Source organism: Cygnus olor, chromosome 10 (genome assembly GCF_009769625.2).
Source record: "Cygnus olor isolate bCygOlo1 chromosome 10, bCygOlo1.pri.v2, whole genome shotgun sequence".
In the NCBI taxonomy this organism is placed as follows: domain Eukaryota; kingdom Metazoa; phylum Chordata; class Aves; order Anseriformes; family Anatidae; genus Cygnus; species Cygnus olor.
In genome coordinates, this window is record NC_049178.1 from 15999526 (window position 1) to 16021169 (window position 21644).

General features: G+C 43.1%; 1 protein-coding gene across 4 annotated transcripts in view; it reads left to right on the forward strand.

Moving 5' to 3' along the window:
• Positions 1–1470: 1470 nt before the first annotated feature.
• SLC25A26 (solute carrier family 25 member 26) overlaps positions 1471–21644 on the forward strand; it is an 85203-nt gene continuing 65029 nt past the window's right edge. For 3 of the 4 annotated variants that reach the window (XM_040568240.1, XM_040568241.1, XM_040568242.1), the window contains exons 1-4: positions 1471–1676; positions 3297–3453; positions 5516–5625; positions 20813–20917. In XM_040568240.1, the coding sequence (XP_040424174.1) occupies positions 1473–1676; positions 3297–3453; positions 5516–5625; positions 20813–20917 (576 nt within the window). In that variant the 5' untranslated portion in view covers positions 1471–1472. The remainder of the gene's footprint in view (positions 1677–3296; positions 3454–5515; positions 5626–20812; positions 20918–21644) is intronic. The other variant, XM_040568243.1, reaches the window with a different exon arrangement.

Here is a 21644-nt window from a genome sequence, read left to right on the forward strand (position 1 = left end):
GCTCTGGTTGGCCCCTGAGCCCTTCCAAGGAATCACAGGTGTTGGAAGAAAGGTGGTCAGCCAGCCATAATGGGGACAAGAGTGCTAGTAAAGTCAAAGAAGTCCACTTGTTTGATCATGTACTGATAGGAAATCAGGAGGTGATCCTCAATGAACATAACAAAGCCTAATTTAAAACGAAGTACTGATAATCCACCAGATCAAAAAAAAAAAAAAAAAAAAAGTAAATTAGGACCAGAAAATCAAGGTCTGCCTTAAAAGTCAGAGGAGAGTGAGAAATATATTCAGGTTCTTCCTATATTTGACTGCAGAGCTTTGAGCTTTTCACTCAAATGAAAATGAAGACAATATGAAGACTATTCTAACTAACATCACGTGTCCCTGAGAAATGCAGGAGTTCAGGAAAAATCACTGAGTTGCAGGAGAGCTGTAATAAGTTTGCTAGAGTTGGCAACTCCATTTTGATGTCAGCCACTGTGCTGCTGAGGGCAGATGTTATAGGTCGAGTGTTTCCCACCTGCAAACATCCTCAGCGCTTTGTCAAAGAGGGGCTGAGCTGTCTGAAGATGGTTACTGACGCTGAAAATGTGAGGCATTGTTGCTTCCTCAGCTTCTATCTCCAAAGTCTTCCCAAACAAAGTGCTCTCAGCCAAGGAAACCTTGAATTAAAGCCTGCTGATTTGCCTGCTCTGCACGCAGTCTATAGTGCTAACATTTACTCCCTCTTCCTCCTCTGGAATCATATTTCCCATAATTTCAAGTGTGGTTTTCTGCTGGACAAGGATTATGAGAGCTCTGTGTCAAAACCCTCTTTGCATCTTTTGAACCTATTGTGGGTTTGGGCGCCCTTTGCGGAGAGGGTGAGAAGCATCAGAGACGCAAACACAAGATGCAGAAACGTTTCTGAGGGGACAGGAGCTAAGGGCAGCATTTTCTCTGGCAGAGGGAGCCAATGTTGGCCCCTGGGAAGCCAGGCAGCAGAGCTGACCCCAGCCAGGAGGTTTCATTTGTTCACCTGCCATGGCTCGGATCAGTTTGGTGTTTGTATGGGAATCTGAGTGCAGCAGCAGTATGTCTGCATGATGGGTGGTTCCACTGCCTCCCTTGCCATCATTAAGCTGGTAATTGAGAGAAAAAAAAAAAGTGACTTCAGTGTTGTTTTCCTATCAGAAATGCTTTATTTTTATTTATTTTTATTGGATTTAGGTTTTGTTTCCTCAGCAGCTCTCAGTCAGCGCTGGGGGGCGGGGGGGGGGCACAGAAACGCCCCCCAGCTACTCAGGAGTATTCGTGGCCGAAAGAACGGGAATCGCTTCCCATTCTCAAGCAGCACCGCCGCTCGCACACAACTCATCGTTAATTAATAGCTCATTAACGCTCGGTGACCGTTACCAAAGCGTTAACGCCTCGCAGCGCTGCGCAGGTGCCGGCGCCCAGGCCGCCCGCTGAGGGCAGAGGCGGCGCGGTGGCGCATGCACAGCGGCGCCCGGCGCCCACCTGACCGCGGCTCGGGCGCCCCAAGATGGCCGCGCCCATGCGGGGCTAGGCCCTTGCGGGGACCTAGGCCCGGTTCCCCTTCCCCTAGGGCCGTGCCGGGCCGTGCTGTGCCGTGCCGTGCTGCTGCTCCGCGTCGCCACCCGCACATGGAGCCGCGGGAGTCGTGGGCGGCCCTGGCGGTGAGTGCGGGGGCCGAGGCCTGCCCGTTGCCATGGCGACGCGGAGGCTGCGGCCTAGGCCTGAGTTGGGCCTTGGGGGGACTCGAGGGGGACGCAGGGCGCTGGGGGGCCTGGCCTGGGGGTGTGGGGAGGTGCAGGTCGCCCCCCTGTGTCCCCCGGCTGGGCAGCGCTTGGTCGCGCTGGGTGCTGTTAATTGGGGCTCAGTTCAATGTAATGGCAGTGGGGTGCCCTGTTTGGGGTGTCCCCAGCTCCTCATAACGCTAGTGTGACTGAGAGCCAGGGAATAAAGTGGTTTTACTTGTCTTTTTACCTGAAATCAATTCTGTTCCGCCACAGATATAAGCATGCGGGTATTGGCACCCGCTGGCAGGTGCGCCGTTTGCTGCTTCATGAATTTAAATGGCATTTAAGACACAGAAGTTCGTAAAGTAAAGAAGCAATTAGTAACTTTTGATTCATGTTTTAGCAGATGGCTCAGTTAAATCTGATTAAATCTGATCAATGCTATTTTGAGCAGATAAGGATTTTGATGAAAAAGAGTGAAGAAAAATCAATGCATGCAAAATAGTCAGATAGATTAAAAGAGTAATTAACTTATTGATTAAAACTCCAGTAGTAGCGACTCAACACCTCTCTGAATCCTCTATTGGCACTGGAAAAAAAAAATCAGAGTAACTCAACAGAAAGTGATTTGTTTTCAGGCAGAGATAAAAACCTGTGATAGTTTCTTGCCTGCTGTCTCTGCAAGGTAGACTTCTGCAAAGTATGTCTTCCTTCTGAATAACAGTGAATAAATGATGTCGTATAATGGATTAATGCTAAATATTTTTTCCTTTTTAAGCTTTTTTTTTTTTTTTTCCAGTTTATTTCAATCCCTTCCTCCTGCTGTTGGCAAGTAATTTTTTTCTACAGATCAGCCACGTTCTGGGGGAAGCTAAAACCAAAGTCATCTAGAAACACAGACACTGAGAAAGCTTGAACTTTAGTTGAAACTATTTTGGGGGGTTAGTATTAAGAATTGCTTTGGAAAAAAAAAAAAAGAAACCCTTCCACTTTTCCTTATGACTTTGAAAATATCTCTTTCAGTGTTTTTTTTTTTTTCTTTTTTCTATGCGATCACGTCAACAAAGAAAATAAAACAGTTTTGCTTTAGGCTTTGCTCAACAAAGGAAGAGGGTGGACAGGAACACTATAAGTAAGAAGTCTGCTAGGAAATATGAATGTGCTTTCCAGAGATGCTTATGGGGGAAGCAGAATTGCTTCTGTCCTCCCTGATCTTATCACACAGCTTCCTAGAGGTATTGGTCATTCTGTGCTGTGGCATTTTGATAAGTGACATTCGCTGTCTCGCTTTTAGGTGTGGTAGATAATCGTTGCTTTGCTTGTACTCTGCAACATAATGAGATTATTTTGAAAACACCTTTAAATGGTTTAAAGGTTGTAATCTCTCATTATAGCTGTAGAAGTTAAAGAGATCTGTGTAGGACTATCAATTTATAATTTGATCTCAGAAAGGATACTTTCGGTAGTGCTTTGGCTTAGACATGTCTTGGCTGCTCACATAAGCACCGCAGCTTCGCTCCCGTGAATGTTAATGCGCTTTATGATTTTATTTTGAAGGCTGGTGGAGTTGCTGGTGTCTGTGTCGACTTGATCCTTTTTCCTCTGGACACTGTCAAAACCAGACTGCAAAGTCCCCAAGGATTTTGGAAGGCTGGTGGCTTTCGTGGCATCTATGCTGGTGTTCCCTCCACTGCTATAGGATCCTTTCCAAATGGTAAATCTTGGTTGGATTATGCTTTATCTTCCTTTAAGTGGGTATTAGGTAGCATAGGACATTCATGTCAGTGGCTTCCTCTCCTGCAGGTGACAGTTTGGATTCTGTGGGACAATGTCCAGCTGTGAAGAGCAGCTTCCAGGGTTGTATGACACTGAACAAAATCTCTGAGCAAGCCTGGGGTAAAGGCTGCTGCGTACTTACTCTGTTCTTGTGTTTTGTCCTTAGCGCTGTATTTCAGATGGGAACTTGCCTGAACAGGAACGTTTACAAACATGCAGCTCATATCTGAGGCTATCATTGTGGTTTAATTCCTCCACTTCAGCTCCACGCTGTAGCTAACTTCTGTGAAAGCTCTGGCATAACAGTCCCCTGCCAGTGGGACCTGGAGGCTGTGTTTGTGTTTAAAGAAGCCCGTCCTGGTGTCACAGGCAGTGTACGGCTCTAATGTAGGTGCAGTTTGGTGCCCTCCTCCGGTGTGTTTTTACTCTCTTAAACATCTGCATGAATCCCACTGTTGTAAGCCTCATTCTGTGGTGGGAGCAGTGCGTAACTGATTGGCATAGCCCAGCGGTTCAAACGTAGCTTAAATAAACGAGCTCTAAAGGTTGGCAAGTGGGCAAGCAGCTGCTGATGTTAAATGTTAGCGGTACTTCCCTGCATGGCCCTTACTCCTAGAAAGTGTTCCTGGATGTGCCTTATGAGCCACTTCTTACTTAATTGGGGCACCCAAGGCATTTCCAGATGCCAAAGAGGACTCAAGTCTTGCTTGCCCTGGATGCTTTTGTCATGACCCAGCCTTCCATGGCAATAGAAACGAATCAGAATTCATCTGAATGAATCAGAAAGTGCTTTAGCACTGGAGGTCTTTGAACTAAATGTCCCGGGGATGCTCTGCACATCTTTTTCTCCCTAAGAAACAGCTACAAATCACTTGAAATGAGAAGACATCAGGAATACTTTTGAAACTGCAACGTTAAAAAAAAAAAATAGTACTTGTCCCTGCAGAGAAAAGGCATCTAAAAATCCTAATGCCTTTGTCCATTTTGTCTTTGTAGGGAAGGAGAAAAAAAAAAACAAAAAACCACCAAGCTCTGCTGTCAGTAGTAAATGTTAGGAGAACTTTGCTGACAAATCCCCTTACACCTACAGATGTTTGATGTCCTTCATAAGATGATATAAAAAATTCAGTTCTTTATCTTGTCTGCTCGGTTATCTCTTTTTGAGGTGATAAGCATCTTTTGATTAGCAGCAGGCAATTCACGTAGTCCTTCTTTACAATTAAAATCCTTTCCCCTGCAAGACATGTCAGTTTTTTTCAAGATTTACATCTTCAAAATCTGAACTGTGTTTTTATCTTTCCAGCATATGACTCAAAACTGAAATTATCTTTAGGAGAAGGAGTAACCCTTAAGGTGCAAGTACCTTTGCAGTTGACTTGCAGTGAATAAGTGCAGTTTTTCTTGCTATGTTCAATTTACTTTTCTATGTTTCTTGTCCACTGGAATTTCAGAAGAATTTCTTTCTGGAGCTAAAGTATAAAATACCGAACTGATTGTAGCTAGGAAGAAGTTATTGATAACTGCCACTGAAACGGTTTTGCAGATTGCAGGGTAGCAGGTTTGTATCAAGTATTTCGATTATTTTTGTTTGTTTATTTAAAGTCACCTGTCCAGTTCAGCTGGGATAGAACAGCCTCCTTTCTACCTTTCCCCTCTACATGTATGGAAGATAGGTTTTCCAAAACCTGTTGGACAGTCACGACTCATTAACATCTCCTTCCTTATCTCAAAACTAAGTGCTGCCTGAAGTCTTGGCACCTTTGGTAGCAATGGGAGGTATGCCCCACTAGGAGCATAAACTGCTGAAGAAATTTACTTACAGATTGTTTTCCTACAGTGTTACTGTTTTGGGGCAATAAATATCTTTTTTTCAAATGTGTTTTTAGAATAATAGGTGACAGAATCCACCTCTAAATGTTCTAGTTCTATGTTCTAGTGCTAGTTCTATGATGAAAGAATGGAGGGACAGTTAAATGACTGAATGTATGCTTGAATTTCAGCTGCTGCGTTTTTTATCACCTATGAGAATGTGAAATCTGTGCTGCCCCACGGCTCTGCATCATACTTGACTCCAGTAACACACATGGTGGCTGCCTCCTCTGGGGAAGTGGTAAGAAAGAACTTTATATATTGTGCGTCTGGGGAAGGAGAAGAAACCGTTCCATTACAGAAGTCACATTTGGTGTCATGTCTTTTCTGAGCGCTGCCCATATACGTGCTTAACAGTTCTTATCTTTCGAATTTTTTTTAATGATGTGCTGACTTTCGTCAGAATGCTTCCCAAGTGTATAAACGAGTTAGTAGGCTGAGCTTGCTGTGTCAGTAGGAAGTGTGCGTTGCTCTGAAATACGAATCCACCTTCACACTGTAGTGGTTGTGTGTCAACGTTAACTTTCGAGAAGGCTTTTCTTGCGTTTACAGCCTTTCAGCATCAGGTGGGGTAGTCACGGAAATGATTTTTATTTTTAAAAGGTTTTTACATACAACACAACTGTCCTATGGAAGTAAATCCATAAAAAAATCCATAAAAAAAAAAAGGTAGGTGCCATCATCTGAAGCCCATGCAGCTTAGCTGGTAAGAGCAGATATTAATATTTATCTTTCTCCTCTTCCCTGCACGCATTCATAACCAACACCATTTTCTAAAAGAGAGTGTCGTGCTGATGAAAAGACTTTCTAGTATTTATTTATATACAGACTCTTCTAGTGGATGTACATAGGACGGGATAGGGCAACTGGCAGCTGTGTGACTCCACTTACCAAATAATGTATAACACTTTTCTGACAAAACCTGTGTCCTGGGTAGGTAATGATTTTTCTTTCCTTTGGAATGACACCTTTTAGTGACAGTTTTTCATAGTTTCTCTGGTAGCAGTAAGCCCTTAGGTTAGTGTATTGGGTTGGGTTATTGCAGGATAAAACATGTGAATAATAAAAAATCATTTCTGTATACACAGTTTTAAAAAAACTTTTTTCCACCCACTCCTTGGAAAAGTTTCTGTGCTTCTTATCCCTTAAATCTAATCGCTTTGTTTATAGCGGGATCTGGAGCTGCAAGTAACAACTTGCTTTGCCAAGGTTCAACCGTACGAGAATAATTGGGACCAAGTTCTATTGAACACTTTAGATGATCAATAAGAAGGGTCACCAGAAAAGCTTTGCTTGTTTTGATACCTAGGTTGCCCTTGCCTTCTTAACAGCGTGGACTTCATAGAATTTAGTAGTGGATAGAAGTAGTTTTTTGTTTGTTTGTAACCTACAGTATCAAAACAAATAAATCGGAGTCATTTAGGTTGGAAAAGAATTCTAAGATCACCAAGTCCAACCATTAACCTAGCGAGTAATATTAAACTATTGGACTCAAATAATAAAACACGTCTGCCCTCTTGACTTTCCAGTATGGTATATTTAGGCTATTTCCTATCTTACATTGACCACTCTTGATAAATATATTATTTTTTTCTTTTATGATTTTATTTTTTATTTATTTTCATTATTTTATGTATTTTTTTTTTGTAGAGACGAGGGAAAGATTTCACTACTAAAATAATGTTAAGGGTACATTTAAAAGTGACTTTATATTCCAGATTAATATCCTAACATTCTTTTCATCACCAACGTGCCATGTCAGGCGACGACTAGCCGCACGTAGGAGCCACAGGGCTGAAAGCTCAGCTCTGGCAAGGGGTAGTATGGGGACAGAAACAGGAGGGAACTCCCTGCCTAAATAGTCCGCAGCAAGTGTTGAAAAGAGAACACTTCTTGATGTGATCAATCACTGACCAAAGCTTCCCTTCCTGCCTGATCCAGACACAAATTGTCTATCGGCAGATACTAGAGATGCTTTATCCACACCGTTTTGCGATCCAGGCCTAGAAGCTGCCTTTCCCTTGCAGTAAAATTCTCAGAACAGATGAATGTTACAGTAAAAAAAAAAATAATAATTCTGAGGTTGTTTGCAAACAAAAAGAGCAGAGCTGCTTTGGGTTAGCTGAATCAAACATTTTCCACGTTCAGCGAAATCCATCTTTCTCTAGATGCCCTCTTGTTTTTAACTGCAGGGTTGGAACGTGCCTTGGCAGTGTTCGGGTCTGGGTGTTCAGCTGTAAACAGCCCGCTGCTGTGGCTGCCAGCGCTGTCCCCTCCTTATTCCTGCTTTTGTCACACTGGGTGTTTCTGGCGCTGCCAGTGATGAGGTGGGGTGTGAATTGCTGCTCCCACAGGTCAAGGGGAGGGCAACGGGCTGTACAAAATTAATTTTTCTGGCTGTTTTGCAACTTAAACTTAGCTTGTGATATGGGGCAGAAAAATGTTTTGTGTCTTTGGTTCCATATTTTGCTTTTAACTGAGGTTTTTAATCTAGGAAACTGGCTGCTTTTCTCTCCTTCACGCGTAGCTGTGTATTTATACTCCTCTGAGTGGCTTGGTCCCCAGGCCTGCGAGGAGCGCAGATGGAGCTGGCCATTTTGACTTAGCTGTGAGATGCCTTGCTATTATATCAGGTGGCATAGCGGCTTCCCACGGAAGCAGTTCAGCTATCTGCTCTCCATGGTTTTAGCTTTGATTCCCAAGTAATTTTATTCTTTCTGTGGAAATGATACTTATCAGACTGAATGGGACTGAGACAGTGAACTTATTTAACATACCAAGCCGTGAAGATAGGTGAATTCAGCATAACCCCTTCTGTAGTATAATCATAGGCAGGAGTAGATAGAAGATGGTAGATTTAGGGCTGGGTGGATACGTTTGTGTCGCCTCCTCAGGCGGATTCTTTTGATCTTGATTAGAGTCTGCGCTGTTAGCTTATGACGTTTAACTTCAGGCAGTGCACAGGCTTTATTTCTATGGAAATCCTACAAGGGCTGTTAGGAATCAGCAAGAGGTTCTTCAGCACGGCAATGCATAGCTCTGAAATTCCTGTTTGCCTGGAACATCACGGAACAGGTGTCTTAAGCTTCCCTAGTGCTGTTTCAGAAGCAAGCGAAATGATGATTGGGCTTATGAAGAGGTGCCAGTGTTCTGTTTATAAATCCACTGAAAAATTCTCTCTTCTTTTGCGAGTGGGTTATTTATAGTATACCTCCTCTGCTTGTGAGTATTCTGCAAGAAAACCACAAACTGGGTAATGAATCAGCAGCAGCAAGGAAAGGTCGGCTACAGCTGACTCCTTTGCGTGATTACAGAAGCTGCTGCCTGCATGTTCCAAGGTGCTCTCTGTTTTTGTGATCCTTACAACTCAGGCAGGCGCTGCTTTCATTTTTTTCAAACAGAGATGCTGCATAGTTAAATGAGTTGTTCGGGACTGACTTTATCTATGCCTCGTGGCTTGGCTCTTGCTGCCCTAAGGCCAGAGAAATGTGTGGTGATAGCCATTGAAACGGTAATCTGACTTTATGGTGTGAAACTGTGATGTTGTAACAACCATTTCTCAGCTAATAAGATTTTGCTTTTTGCTAGCTTTTCTTCTCTCTTGGTGTGCTGGGAGAAATAAACTGTAAAATATGAGGCAGGGATTTAGAGATTTGTACAGCAAATCTGTAATAAAAATAGCACTAAGCAAGATCTTCTTACATTTGTTTTTTTTAATAAAAGTCTTAACAGATCAATTAAGATATATAAACTATTCCAATTGCATCAGACTGAAGTTACAATTACAGTTTTATTGATTAGCCATATGTTTTAATCAAGATATAACCACTGGGACTATTATTTTGTCAGTTGTTTTTTTTGTTTTTGTGAATACATGCTTTCCCTCCTTTGTACACTTTAATAATTACTTGACATACATTGCTTTTAAATGTGAAATAAGCCAAAGGCTCGGTCGTGTTAGGATTCCCAAGACATCTGTCTTGCGTATCCAAGCTGTCTTTTTGCAAAACAGAGAAATTAGGATTCAAATCGAGAAAACTGAGGTTGGATTTCAGATTTGCTGCTCATTTACTGGTGAGCATAGATGAGATGGCTACGTTCTTGTGCGTTAGTAAAATGTGCTAAGCTTAAAGGTATGTTAACGCTGACTATCTACTTTGTATGTGCCTAGCTAAAACTGATAAAATAGGTAAAGGCAGAAAAATGAAAATGCTGCATCAAAATATGATAAAATATATGAGAGAAATTGGTTTTAAATGGGAGCTGTTCGGTTTTTGTAACAGCCCCTCTTCCATACTGCTTACAGCTGTGTAAATTCATGGGAAACAGTCCCCTGGAGCTGGCTTGGTCCAATTACTCAGTACAGGCTGAGGAATAAAACCAGGCAGTGAAGGGGCAGTGATTGTACTGTGTGTGTTTGTTTGTTTGTTTGTTTTCCTTTTATACAGGAGGAATTTAGGAGAGTAATCTCATCTTTAGGGGTGAGATTAAAAAAAAAAAAGCACACATCATCTGACCCTGTTAAACATACTTTTTTTTCCTATAACCGAATCTTGTTGTATAGCGACCCTGAATATCCCATAATGCAAGAAAAAAATACAAGACGAAGGCCAAAGATAGGCGGTATATCACTTCATCTCATCAAAGAAGAATGAAGGTCGAAGAATAATGAGTTACTGAAGGGGGGAAAAAAAACCTCGTAGCGTACCGCGTGTCTAACTGTGAAATTTGGAGGTAGGAAACACACTTACTGCAGCCAGGGCTTTGGAATTTTTCATCTTGACTCGGCGTTGCCCTGCCTGTTTAGTCTGCCCTGTATCTTTACGGTGAGCTGCCAAATGCGCTTGGAAAACATGATATCATAGGGGGTGGAAAGGAAAACCAGATGTTCACAACTTTTATTTTCATATCTAAGGCGGTGTAAGCAACCCTGAGATGAAGCAGTGTTTTTAACCTCCCAGTGCCCGCTTTAGGCAGCAGGCAGCTTTATTGTAGATACAGAGTTGATGGACTTTGTAACTGTTTTTACCTGTGGTGTAACATGGCAGTATATACTATTAATACAAGAAACCTTGGTAAAGAGAAGTTACGCTCTGCCCCCACCACTGCCAGCGTCCTGTAAATGTGGTTTATGGGGCAAGTTTAAGATTGTCCCAGTTTGGCTGATGAGGTTTCCTTCTGAGTGCCAAAGTGCTTGATTCAGCACAGTTAATTTTACATCCTGCTGGCTTTCCATGGAGGTGAGAATAAAGTCATTTGATCGCATTCTAGAGAGGCTAGCTGACAAGAGCCTTTTCCATCTAATATTTAGATATTGTTATGGTTACAATCTGAGCTTTGCAAGATATTTAGTGAACAGTTTAGGGCAGTTGCTTGTAAATACCAGGTCTACCCTTACCATTTTTTCTGGCCTTTTACTTTTGGTTGGGCTTTTTTTGGTAGCTTTGTCTCTTCTTTCCTGCTCTGTAGGAAAGCGAACTACCTGACTTCTAGCTCACTTGTGGGAGCAAACGTGGGGGAAGGACTGAAGACCAGGATGGGAGGTCGAGTCCTGTTCTTTTGGCAGCGGCATTAAGGTGCTGCCTCTGCAAGTAGATTACCAGATGAAGTTTCTGAGCTGCTTTTGTCCTGTGTATGTTTCCCAGAGTACTTCAGGATAACAGCGCTGGAGATGTGCTGACGCGTGTGCAGTGCTGCGAGATCCCCGGCTGCTTGCAGGAGGGTGGTGCGTCTTCACAGGACGCAGCAGCACGCGACAGGAATGAGCAGCTCAGACCCTGGAGGCTTCCCGGTCATATCAGTGACGCTGTGCCTGTGTTAATTTGCTGTTAATTTGAAGCAGATGTAGCCACGATACTTTAAGTTCCTCAGCTGGCTTGTTTTCATCCTGCTTCGGTGTCTGTGCACTGCGCTCCCTTGGGTCATATAATCCTGGACAGCTTTCAGGTGTAGAAGGCCGTTTTATGGTCTGCCTCCAAGAACGCTGGAAATTGGCTATCCACCAGGCTTTGCAGGGAGCATGAACCTCACAGGAGAAGGTGGAGAGCTGAGCTGTGTCTTCTGAGACAGCTCTGATGTTCAGGTAGGGACTGCTGCCTCCAAGAGTGATAGGCTTGGCTGGCTTCAACAACAAGGATTTTGGCACAGCCTCACACTTAACTGTTTTTCCAGAATTGAGAAATAAGGGATGTGGAGTACATTTGAAACGAAATGTCCAGAAGTTTGTGGCTTTACTGGGGTGAGGGGATGAGACTGGCTGACTTGTCATACTTCAACTAAATAAACAAAGTAGTGGGAGAAATGCGCTCAGGAGAGCAGTAACTAGAACGTAGAAATGCAGTTGGGCGTTCAGTCCGCCGTCTCATCTTGGCATAAATAAGTAGGCAGGTGGTATGACATTGTCACCTCACGTGGCGCCACAGGGCAAGGCGAGGACAGGTATTCCAAGGTGAAATTCCAACCTCACTTGTGTATTGCAGTTTGTTGCCACTTAAGATACCTGTGTGATAAGACCAAAGTGCGTGGTTCATCTGTGATTAGCATCGGACCCTCAGTATTAATAACTTGGATTTTTTTTTTATCTGCTGTTGGGATGCGTCAAATAGAAAGGCTTCTTAATGCAGGAATGAGCTCTCTGGGGAATTCAGCTAGCTTTCTCTACTCGTCCTAACTTGTTCTTAGGAGAAGCAAGTCCAATGCAAGCAAGCTTATTGTTCACAAATCACAATTTTGTAGAACGACATTTTGAGTATACTTTCCTTCAAATAAAAAGAAGGAAGTGAGTGTTTTGTATTTAGGCTTCCTTCTGAAAAAAAAAGGATGCATTAAACGTGATGCTGTTTGTCTCTCTCTGTCCACATATCAGCCCCTTCTTCTTCCCTCTGCTGTGGCAGGTCTTTCAAAACTGTTAACTAGTTTGAAAGTAATAGAACAGCAGCAATTTCTAAAAGTGTATTAGTATGGATTCCATTAGAGTAGCTGGCTAGGTCAGAGAGGAGAGTTGCTATTAATGCCTGTTTTGAGGGAAGACTGAGGCTTGAGCAGACAGATCCACAAGAGTACTGTCATGAAAGCATCCCCAGCACGATAATTGGTTCAGGCTTTGCAGCGCTGTAAGCCCTAGAAGACCGGCTTGCAGGAGACAAATTTAACAGAGATGAAAACAACCCACTCACGTCAGATGTGGATGTTAGGTTTTAGCTAGTGAACTCCAAAACCTAAACGTTGGACGATGTGCTTTTCAGTTCAACAGGCAAGTTGGAAACTCTAGGGAGAGTTGCATCTAATCAACAATTATCTGCTGGAGCAAAGAGGCTATTTAGCACTTAATGTGTCTAGACTTTAGGATAATGCTTGAATTTTTAACTATCCTTTTTTCAAAGAGGCAAACTAAGAACCGAACAAAATTGTTTAAAAATGAAAGCTCATTTCTGCTTGGTCTTCCATCTCCCAGCCTGTGTAGTACAGGCTGGCAGACCATAATAGTCAAAGTATTATCCTAAGTTTGACTGTAATCGGTGTCTGACGGGACTTCTTCCACAGTACGTATGTGTTTTGTGGTTTTGTTTTAGTTTCAACGATCAGGGCCTGTCGTTGTGGGTCTGTGTCTTTGTGCTGTACGTATCTGGATGCACGCAGGCAGTGAGCAGGGGAATGTGCCGACCCTGGCAAGACGAGCAGCGGTGGGGAGCGCAGCAAGGTATGTGGTCTCCGAATAATCATGATGGATTTTAAGATATTCAGAAATTAATCTAGGTGAGGCCAGGTCTGCTATACAGATGCTGCAGGACTTTTGCCAAGCCCGTATGCAGAAGCGTAGCTGAGCAGTGGCTGGAAGCTGGTTGTGAATGTGAGACTGGTGCCATTAAGAGCCTAGGGAGAAGGAGTGTAGTTAGGGTGACGGAAACCCAAAGCTGTAGCTGGAAATTGGTGTAAATAGAGACAAATAGAGGCATGATTCACAACTGCTGCCAACAAATTCATCATACAATTACAGACTGAACAGCAAAATAAGAACTTTCAAGCACCTAGCCAGCCACCACGCTGATCTTTTTTTTTGTAATGCTCCATGTTAACTCTGTGTATTACCTCTTCTTTGTCAGCTGTCCTTCCTAGATCACCTTGTGTTATCAGTTCCGTTCAGGACTTAAAAGACGTGCGTGTTTCTACTTTACAGAGTGGACAAACTGGGATGCTTGGTCATCTCTTTGCTGGGCCTCAATTCTCCCAGGCTGATACTCAGCTGATTTAAACAATATTTGTAGCTCGAAGTACATGACCTGTAGAGGAAAATTAACTTGGACTTAAAGAGTATACATGAGGAATAAATACTTTTAATTTCACTATTTCCCTGATGGATTTCCTGGCTTTGCAACTTATTCTGCCAGACTCAGCTTTGGAAAGGACTGAGGGAGCTTTAAAATAAGGAACGTTTATTCCAGTGTAAGGTTCTGTACAGGGTTTGTTAGCTATTTCTGAACAGCTCCATAATGTGAAACAAGCCCTTAATTCTTCAGGGGAGAAGGCTGTAGCAAAGACTAAGGGATCAATTAAAGGAAAATACTTGATAAAATACAATGTAGTTGAAATGTCCATGTTCTGGGCCAAGTATCCCCAAGAGCCTGAGCAAATTGTAAAATACTAGTCATCTTTCAACAGGAGACTTAATGTGTTTTCAGAAAATATGCCTGTGTTCTCTTGCCTGGAATCTCATTAACATTTGTCCTCCTGTAGCACAGTCTGACCCCTCTTGGCTCTCTGGAAACGTTTCATGCTGGATGGGATGCACCACACTGCTTTGGAAGGGAACTTTACCGAAAGAAACGTTTTGGCTGGTGGATGTAATTAGTTTCTTAAGTCTTTTAAAATAGATTTAGCAGGCTCCACGGTGGTGAAGGTTGCTAGGATAGGTTGGGTCACGCAGGACAGTTCTGTATGTTGACTAGAGGGCCTTCCGTTCTTTGGCTTTAAGGCTTTCTGTGTTTAAGAGGGAGTAGCAACTGAGGATTTCACGCAGCATCAGCCTGGTTCGGGAAGATAATAGACTGGTATTTTTCTAAAGGCTATGCAACTGTCTGATTTCTGCCACTCAAGGGTTGAATCCAACTGTTTGTGACTGTGCTGAGGATCTTCAAAATCCGCGGGACGCTCAGTCTGTACTGGACTGAAGAGAGCTGAGCATCAATTTCTGCTGTCTGAGGACAGAAGGTACCGGTCCGTTTCCAAGGCGTAGCTGACAAGGCTGATGGAGGGTAGGCAGGGAGACTACAGCAAGAGAGGTAGGGCATGTAGGTGGGCAACTGAACAAGAGCCATGTTTGGGGAAAGAAATCTGAGAGCCTGTGTTGAGAGGGCTGCTGAAGCATCCAGCTGAGGATTTCAGGCAGTCGGGGTGAAAGGGCTCAGTCAAGATGGCCTATGTGAAGGAAGAAGTGTGTGCAGATGTGGGTGATGCTCTGGAGCAGGAAGAAGGGGGCTCTGGAAAGCATTAATAATGAGCTGACTTAGGTTTGACAGTGGTGAGGGACGAAATAGCACTCTGCTCAACAGGTGGGCAAATTCAGGCAGAGTCCCGAAGGTGGAAAGTTGGAGGAAGTCAAAAACATTTGTGCAGAAGCTCCAGTTTTCCAAATGCCTGGACATTCAGTCCATGTGCATGGTCTCGCTCTGAAATAGTATGTTTTTAAGCCCTGGGAAGTGCAGAGATCTGAGGGATCTTGCTGGGTGAGATTGCTCTTTGAAGAAATGTTTCCTGCCAGCATGCAGGGGAGCTGCAGTTAAATTAATGAAGGCCCTATTGTGTTAGTCAGAGGAAAAGACTGGACGAAGAGGTTGGTGTTGTCTGAACTTTGGTATCCAGAGCCCATTAGTCAAAACTTGTTCTCTCTGTGGGCTTTAAATTAGGAGTGGAGTCACTTGTTCATGACCCCAGCAGCTTTGCGCAGGACTGAATTTAACTCTGCTGGAAGGGCACATCCATGCTGTGCGTGAGCGTGGGAGGGGAAAGTAGGTTTAAATATTCTGAGGTTTCATTTTGAAGATGAACACTTTTTCTGTGGGGCAGACACTTAAAGCAGAAACTGAGAGCATACAATACATGTAATGGGCAGACCCTGTTGTCCCTGGGGACAATTTCCTCATTAAAATAGGAGTTAACGCTTCAGTTCTCCTCTTCCATTGTGCTTTAGCAGGTAGCAGAGCCTGTGACAAGCACGTGTGGAAGGGCTTGCCTGAGTTTGTGATCCACAGCAATTACAGACCATGCTGGCGCTTTTTTTCTGCCTTGGTCAAAAGGGCAGCAATTATTTAGATGAACACTTACTGTGTTTGAAACCGTTACGGGTCTGTGATGCGGGCAGTTCAGGCTTCTCTGTTCAAAGAAAATATGAAACCAAATGACAAATGTGTATTTCATTTATCCCTGCTCTTCTGTTAATTTTCGTGGTGGTGGAAAGGTTAAGGCAGTTCACCTTCTGCCTGCAGGTACATCCCTTGCTCCCACCTCCGCCAGTACTGAACATTTCCAATCCCAGACTTCTGGCCAGAGTTCAGAAACAGTTATTTGGAGGATAAAGTACTTTGCTAATCTCATAACGCTGCACTGAAAACACTCAGTTTTTCTCTTCAGAGAGCACAATGAATCTCTGGAGAACCAACTATAACTTCTCAGTATTTGGAGAGGTATGGAAAGTTGAGTATGAGTCTTGTCAAGAGACAAGCCTTCAACCAAGACGGGGCATCTGATGTAGAAACTGGGATGCTTGCATTATGTCATGTTTATTAACCTGGTTTGGGAAGCAGCATTTTTTTGTAAACAAACAAACCTGAACTATAAGGTAGCTTTTGTTTGCAGGAGTGCCACCAAGGCTAACGCAAAATGAATTTAAAACAAAAGTAAGCTAACAAAACCAACGAACAACCAAGCAAACAAGTGTATTTTGTTTTTGCTCTCCCTTTTGAATGGGGTTTTAGAGTTCAATTTTTCTTGGCTTTTCTGCGTTATGTAGCTGCAGGCAATCTCTGACCTTCAAGAACGGGGTGGAAGATTAGGGTTTTGTTTCCAGATTGACTACAGCCTAAACATATGTCCTTTGATCAGTCAAACTCTTTGTCGTCATTTCCCTGCAGTGGCTTTTTCTCCGGAATGGCTTAGTGCCTGTCTTGTGCAGGGATTCTGAGGGTTGGGTTAAAGTCTGCTTTCTGGATATGAAGTTGTGTAGTGTCATATGTTAGGTTCCTATTCGATTAAGAATAAATTTATGCAAATGATATCTTAAGAATAACTCTCCTCAGGTATGTTCTTTTAGTTCTGTCTAAAGTTATTAAATTATATTTGTGTGGGGAACATCAATTAAAGCTTCCCAGCCTACTCAGACAGATAAAGTTATTAAAATTAACCTCCTGCTCAGGAAAATTAAAAATCCTTTGGAAAGCCAGTGTTCTAAAGGGTTCACAGCTGCAACACAGACAATTTTTCTGGAGCTTATCACCGGTTTCTGTACCCAGTTTTCAAAGCAGGCTTAGGCACGGAGGTCAGAGACTTGCTCGGAGTTGCTGAGCGCATGTCCCTAAACCACCAGCCACTAACGTGTTCGAGAAAAGTTCTCTGTCCTTAGACTACTCTTCTCCCCATTTGCAGCTGAATAGCTGGCTAATTACAGCATGGAAAAAATTGGTCTTGATCCTCACCCCCGTCCCTAACAGCGCAGAGAATAGATCAGCTTGTTAGCCAAGAGCTCAGCAAGTGCCAGTGTCTTCGCAGATTGGGCTCTTGGTCTTTGCGCTTCGGTTTTAAGAGTATGGGTATTATCTCTTATTAAAGTGCTCAGACTTTAATAGGAGCTTTAAAGTGCGTGAGCCAGATCTGCTGTGCAAGGTCCATGCCAGGCTGCATAAGGAGATGTTTTCTCAAGCTGCTCCACTTAAAGGTACAAAGCTGCGACTTGCGGTGCACCAGCTGTGTCCCCAGATCTGAGAAAAGCCTGCCCTGCAGATACCCAAAGGCTCTGCATAAACCCTTAATGGCAACTGTAACACCTGCTCTGTCTTCTCACTAATGCTTCGGATAGAGCTCCTGCACAGATCGTGCATGCAAGGTTAGTATAGCTGCCTGAAAACAAATGCACAAACATGACATCGCTGTCTTGGATTCTCTCCTCAATCCTAGAAAAAAATCAGCCATGTAGAAAATGGTTAGCCAGGGGCACAAAGGGTGGAACCAAAAGGCTGATAATCTACGTGAGATTTATTAATATTTGGATAATAGACAATACAGTACTGAAGACTAGGAGGAGTTGTGCTCTTTTTGTAGCATACCTTATTTTCTTTTACCTTACAGCCCAGTAGAAACAGATTTCTTTATCTAATTTCTCATCTACTGAAACAAGCTGTTTAAATCAGTATGTATAAAGAGGCTTTGTGTTGATTTTAGTGTATTTTTGAGACTTTTAAGTGCACTGGTCATTTTTCAGGGTCAATTGACACGTTGGTCAGAGCAAGCACAGGAAAGTCTGGTTCCAACGTAAATCTGACCAGGAGATGGCAGCCTTGATGCACGCAAGGAGTATCTGAAAATTAAAATGCTCTTTCCCAAACCGACAGAGGAAAAGAAATTACCTTCATTTAATTGGAAGATTATCTATGTATTGCTAAGACAGTATAATGTTAACAAAATAATCCCACTTTAGCTTTTGTCTCTAACTGGCTAATGCAAGTCAGTAAATTAAAAATGTACTTAGGTTTGCATCTGAATACTTGAGTCACCAGTTTGGCCTGGTAATGATTTAAGACAATGACTTTGAAATTCAGTACTCTTCTTCTTGTTTCTGTTTTTGTTCAGAAGTGTTTGTAGTGTTAAAAGACTACACGGATAATAGATGGTAATAGTCACTTTGGTATACCTGCTGTGTAAACTAATAGCAGCAATGCTTTCAGCTGCAAATTAGGGTTTTATTCAAGCTTAGAGCTAAAAATCCTTGAGCTTCTTTTCATCATTCCTTTCCTGTGGATGTGTACCTGTGTGTTGGCCTGGGAGATGGACTGAAAACTGGACAGTTGTATTGGCAGATGGAAAATAAGGAAGGAGTTTTAGGGCGGGCGGTACTCATTTATTCCCCGAACTTGGTCTGTAGGATCTTGACTCTGTATTCTGGTCCCGTCAACAGGTAGGAATAGTGCTCGGCTCCAGAGCTTGCTCGGAGGAGTGAGCATGGCCCTGTCGATTGGGTGCTAGCTTGCTCGGAGGAGTGAGCATGGCCCTGTCGATTGGGTGCTGTTGTCAGATGCCTTAATATAGGCTGAGGCAGCTGAGGACCCACTTCTGAACCCTCTCCTTTCCTGGCTACGGAGTTCTTTGACAGAAAGCTAGCTCATCGCTGCGTCATCCCTAAAACCAGCAGGATTCACCAGGAATGGCTGAGTTTGGCAGGTTGTATTGCACTCTTCTGTGGCAAGCAACAGGCTACATCTGCATGAACAGCAGTGAGTTTAAAAAGTAACCTGTTGGGTTAGACTGGTTACGATTTTTTGCACCTATCTGTCCCAGCCTGTAACTTTCTTTTACCTTGTGGGCTGATGAGACGTGTGACACTGGTCTTCTGTACTGTCCTTCTAAAGACTGGTGTTGACTGACATCAAAAGACTGCTCGAATTGTTATTGCTGGTAAGGTACCCGTGTAGAAGCAATTAAGGTAGCACGCTGTAAGTTTGGATGCACGCTGGAAATGTCACCGTGCTGACTGAGGTGGGCAGTTGAGGCTTGCGGCTTTTCTAGTCCCTGAAGTGCCCCATGGAGGCAACCTGACGGCAGAGCCTGGCTGACGCGAGCCTTTAATTCCTTTCATAACAGCACAATGTAATCACTGCTTTTGTTCTTGTGCAGCCAGAGATTGCCTTCTAAGCTCAAATTCAAATGGGAGAAACATCAAAGTTAGTTTGAAATGCAAGGCACCCCAAGTAGTCTGGGGAAATGGAGACATCACTTTGTAGCCACCCTTCTCGTGCCGAAACGGCAGCACCCAGGTGTCAGAAAGCCACGCCGCGTTCTTTGTCTGCTCGTGGTTGACTAGATTGTTTTCATCCGAGCCTTTTTAAAGTTTTCCTCTGCCTCCGTATTCTTAAGGAATAAAAAGCTAATATAAGGACAGGGGTGTTATGAAGCATGAAGTTCTATAAATATTTATGCTGAACTATCAAAAAACTTGACAGTTCTTATTTCTTGACATATTGGGGTCACTTGTTATTTTGACCCTGAGGATTGAAGAGCACATGGAGTTATATCTGTTTGTAATGACTTGTGGATATTCTTGTCTGGTAAACTTGTAGGAATATAACAGGATAACAGACTTTTTCTTAGTCTCTGTGAAAATGGAACTTAAACTTTACACAGTGTTACCCACAAGTGATCATTCAAGTTACATCGCGCTTGTGTGTCTGTACAGTCTGGCAGTGAATTCCTGAATTTCAGCTCTTGGTGGCATGCGTGATCACCTTTCCTGCTAGAAACCAAATTCACCGCAGTAGGTTGCTGACCCCAGCACAGGAAGGGACCGAAAAAAGCCTAAAGCCGAGCAAAGGGCCGTGGCATCTCCGATGTCACGCCACCAGTTCCAGCGCTGTTTTAAGTATCCCTGGGATCACCTGAAGACAACAACTTCTAAAAGTTTACGTGCTGGTGAACAGGCATTTTCTAGAGATGAGGCTCTTAACTCTGACACCTCAGTGTCCTCGTTTCTCAGAATGATGTGCATGCAATCTTAACTCTTCCCTTAAATTGTGGTGGCAGGTGAACGCTTTAAAGCCAGGTCTAGCTATTTCATAAAAGCTAGAGATTTATGGCAGTGGTCACATTATTACATCCAGCTACAAGGGCCTTTCTTGCCTAGTTAAGTTCATTACATAGAAGAGAATCAGTCTGATGCTTCACCTTGAATGACGTCCGGTGCGTTTTAAGGTAAACCTTGAGTGTGTGTGCACCTAACACTCACTGGAGCGTCTTTTGCTGTTAGTCACTAGAGGGCACAATGGAACTATCTATGAAATTTGTTCTTCAAGTCCCAGATCTGTAGATTAGATCTGTAGAAGTAGGGGGATTTTCCTGTGGCTGCCAAAAGACAGGACGGCTTCAAGATTTTGGTTTCATCAATGAGTTTCCTCAACCAAACCCACTTCTGTTTTAGAAGTTAAAAACTGAAGTGTTATTTTTCAAGGGTACTTATATTTTTCTGTTAGTACAGTTTCACCTTCAGGAAGCATGTAGCTGTGAGACCAGACACATAAGCGCCTTATAAACAGCTTTTAAGTTCAACTCATATAATTACAAAAATTATTTCCTGGTTTCTCAGGTTTCTGTACTGGGAACAAACTCCAAAAGCATCAGCTGTATGAAGGCGGCGAAAGGAATTGCTCTCTGACTGTATCACTCTTTTGCAGGTTGCGTGCCTCATAAGGGTTCCATCTGAAGTTGTCAAGCAAAGGGCCCAAGTTTCACCTTCTGCAAGCACCTTTCGGATTCTTTCCCACACCTTGTACCATGAGGTGAGTTCAGAGCAAAATTTCAAAGAAGTTGCTTCATTCTTCCCACTGATGCTGTACATGTGCAGAAGCATTACTACAATTTTATTCTTTCTTAGCACTTTTCCTAAAATTCTTCTGTTCCTGAAAGCAGTAGGCATGTTAATGTTTAAGGGAACCAAACCCCACACCTCCCCCATGTGTGGGCACTTAAATGTACACACATGCAAACTTTAAACAACTTTTTCCTCCTCTTTTATATTGGGCACCTGCATAAGAGGAGGGGGAAAAAAAAAAGCTGTCGAAAGACGTGCTTGGATATATCTAAACAGCCCTTGTCTGTGACAGCAGGACATCAAGACCCTGTACCTAAGGTTTGCTGCGTGGTTTTTAGTTTTTGAGGCAGGTTTTTGGGGAGATGTCCTAAAGGTACCATTTCAGAGAGACTTTAGGGAGAAATGAATACGCTTCTGGTATTGGTAACTTTCAAAAAATCAGGGCTTTTGTCATCTTTTCAGTAGTTGTACTATTTCTTTCTGGAAAACCTGCTTGGCGCCGCTTTTACTGCGTCTCAAAAGGGGCATTTTTCAAATTCTATCCCATAAGAGAAGGTGGCTCCTGAAGATACCGTGGGGAAAAATATTATACAAGTTTCCATGTATAAATGCCAGGAAAAGGAAGACATAAATATAACCTTTTAATTATTCAATTGTTTTTTTAGTTGCTTGCAAATGAATACTATTTCGATAAC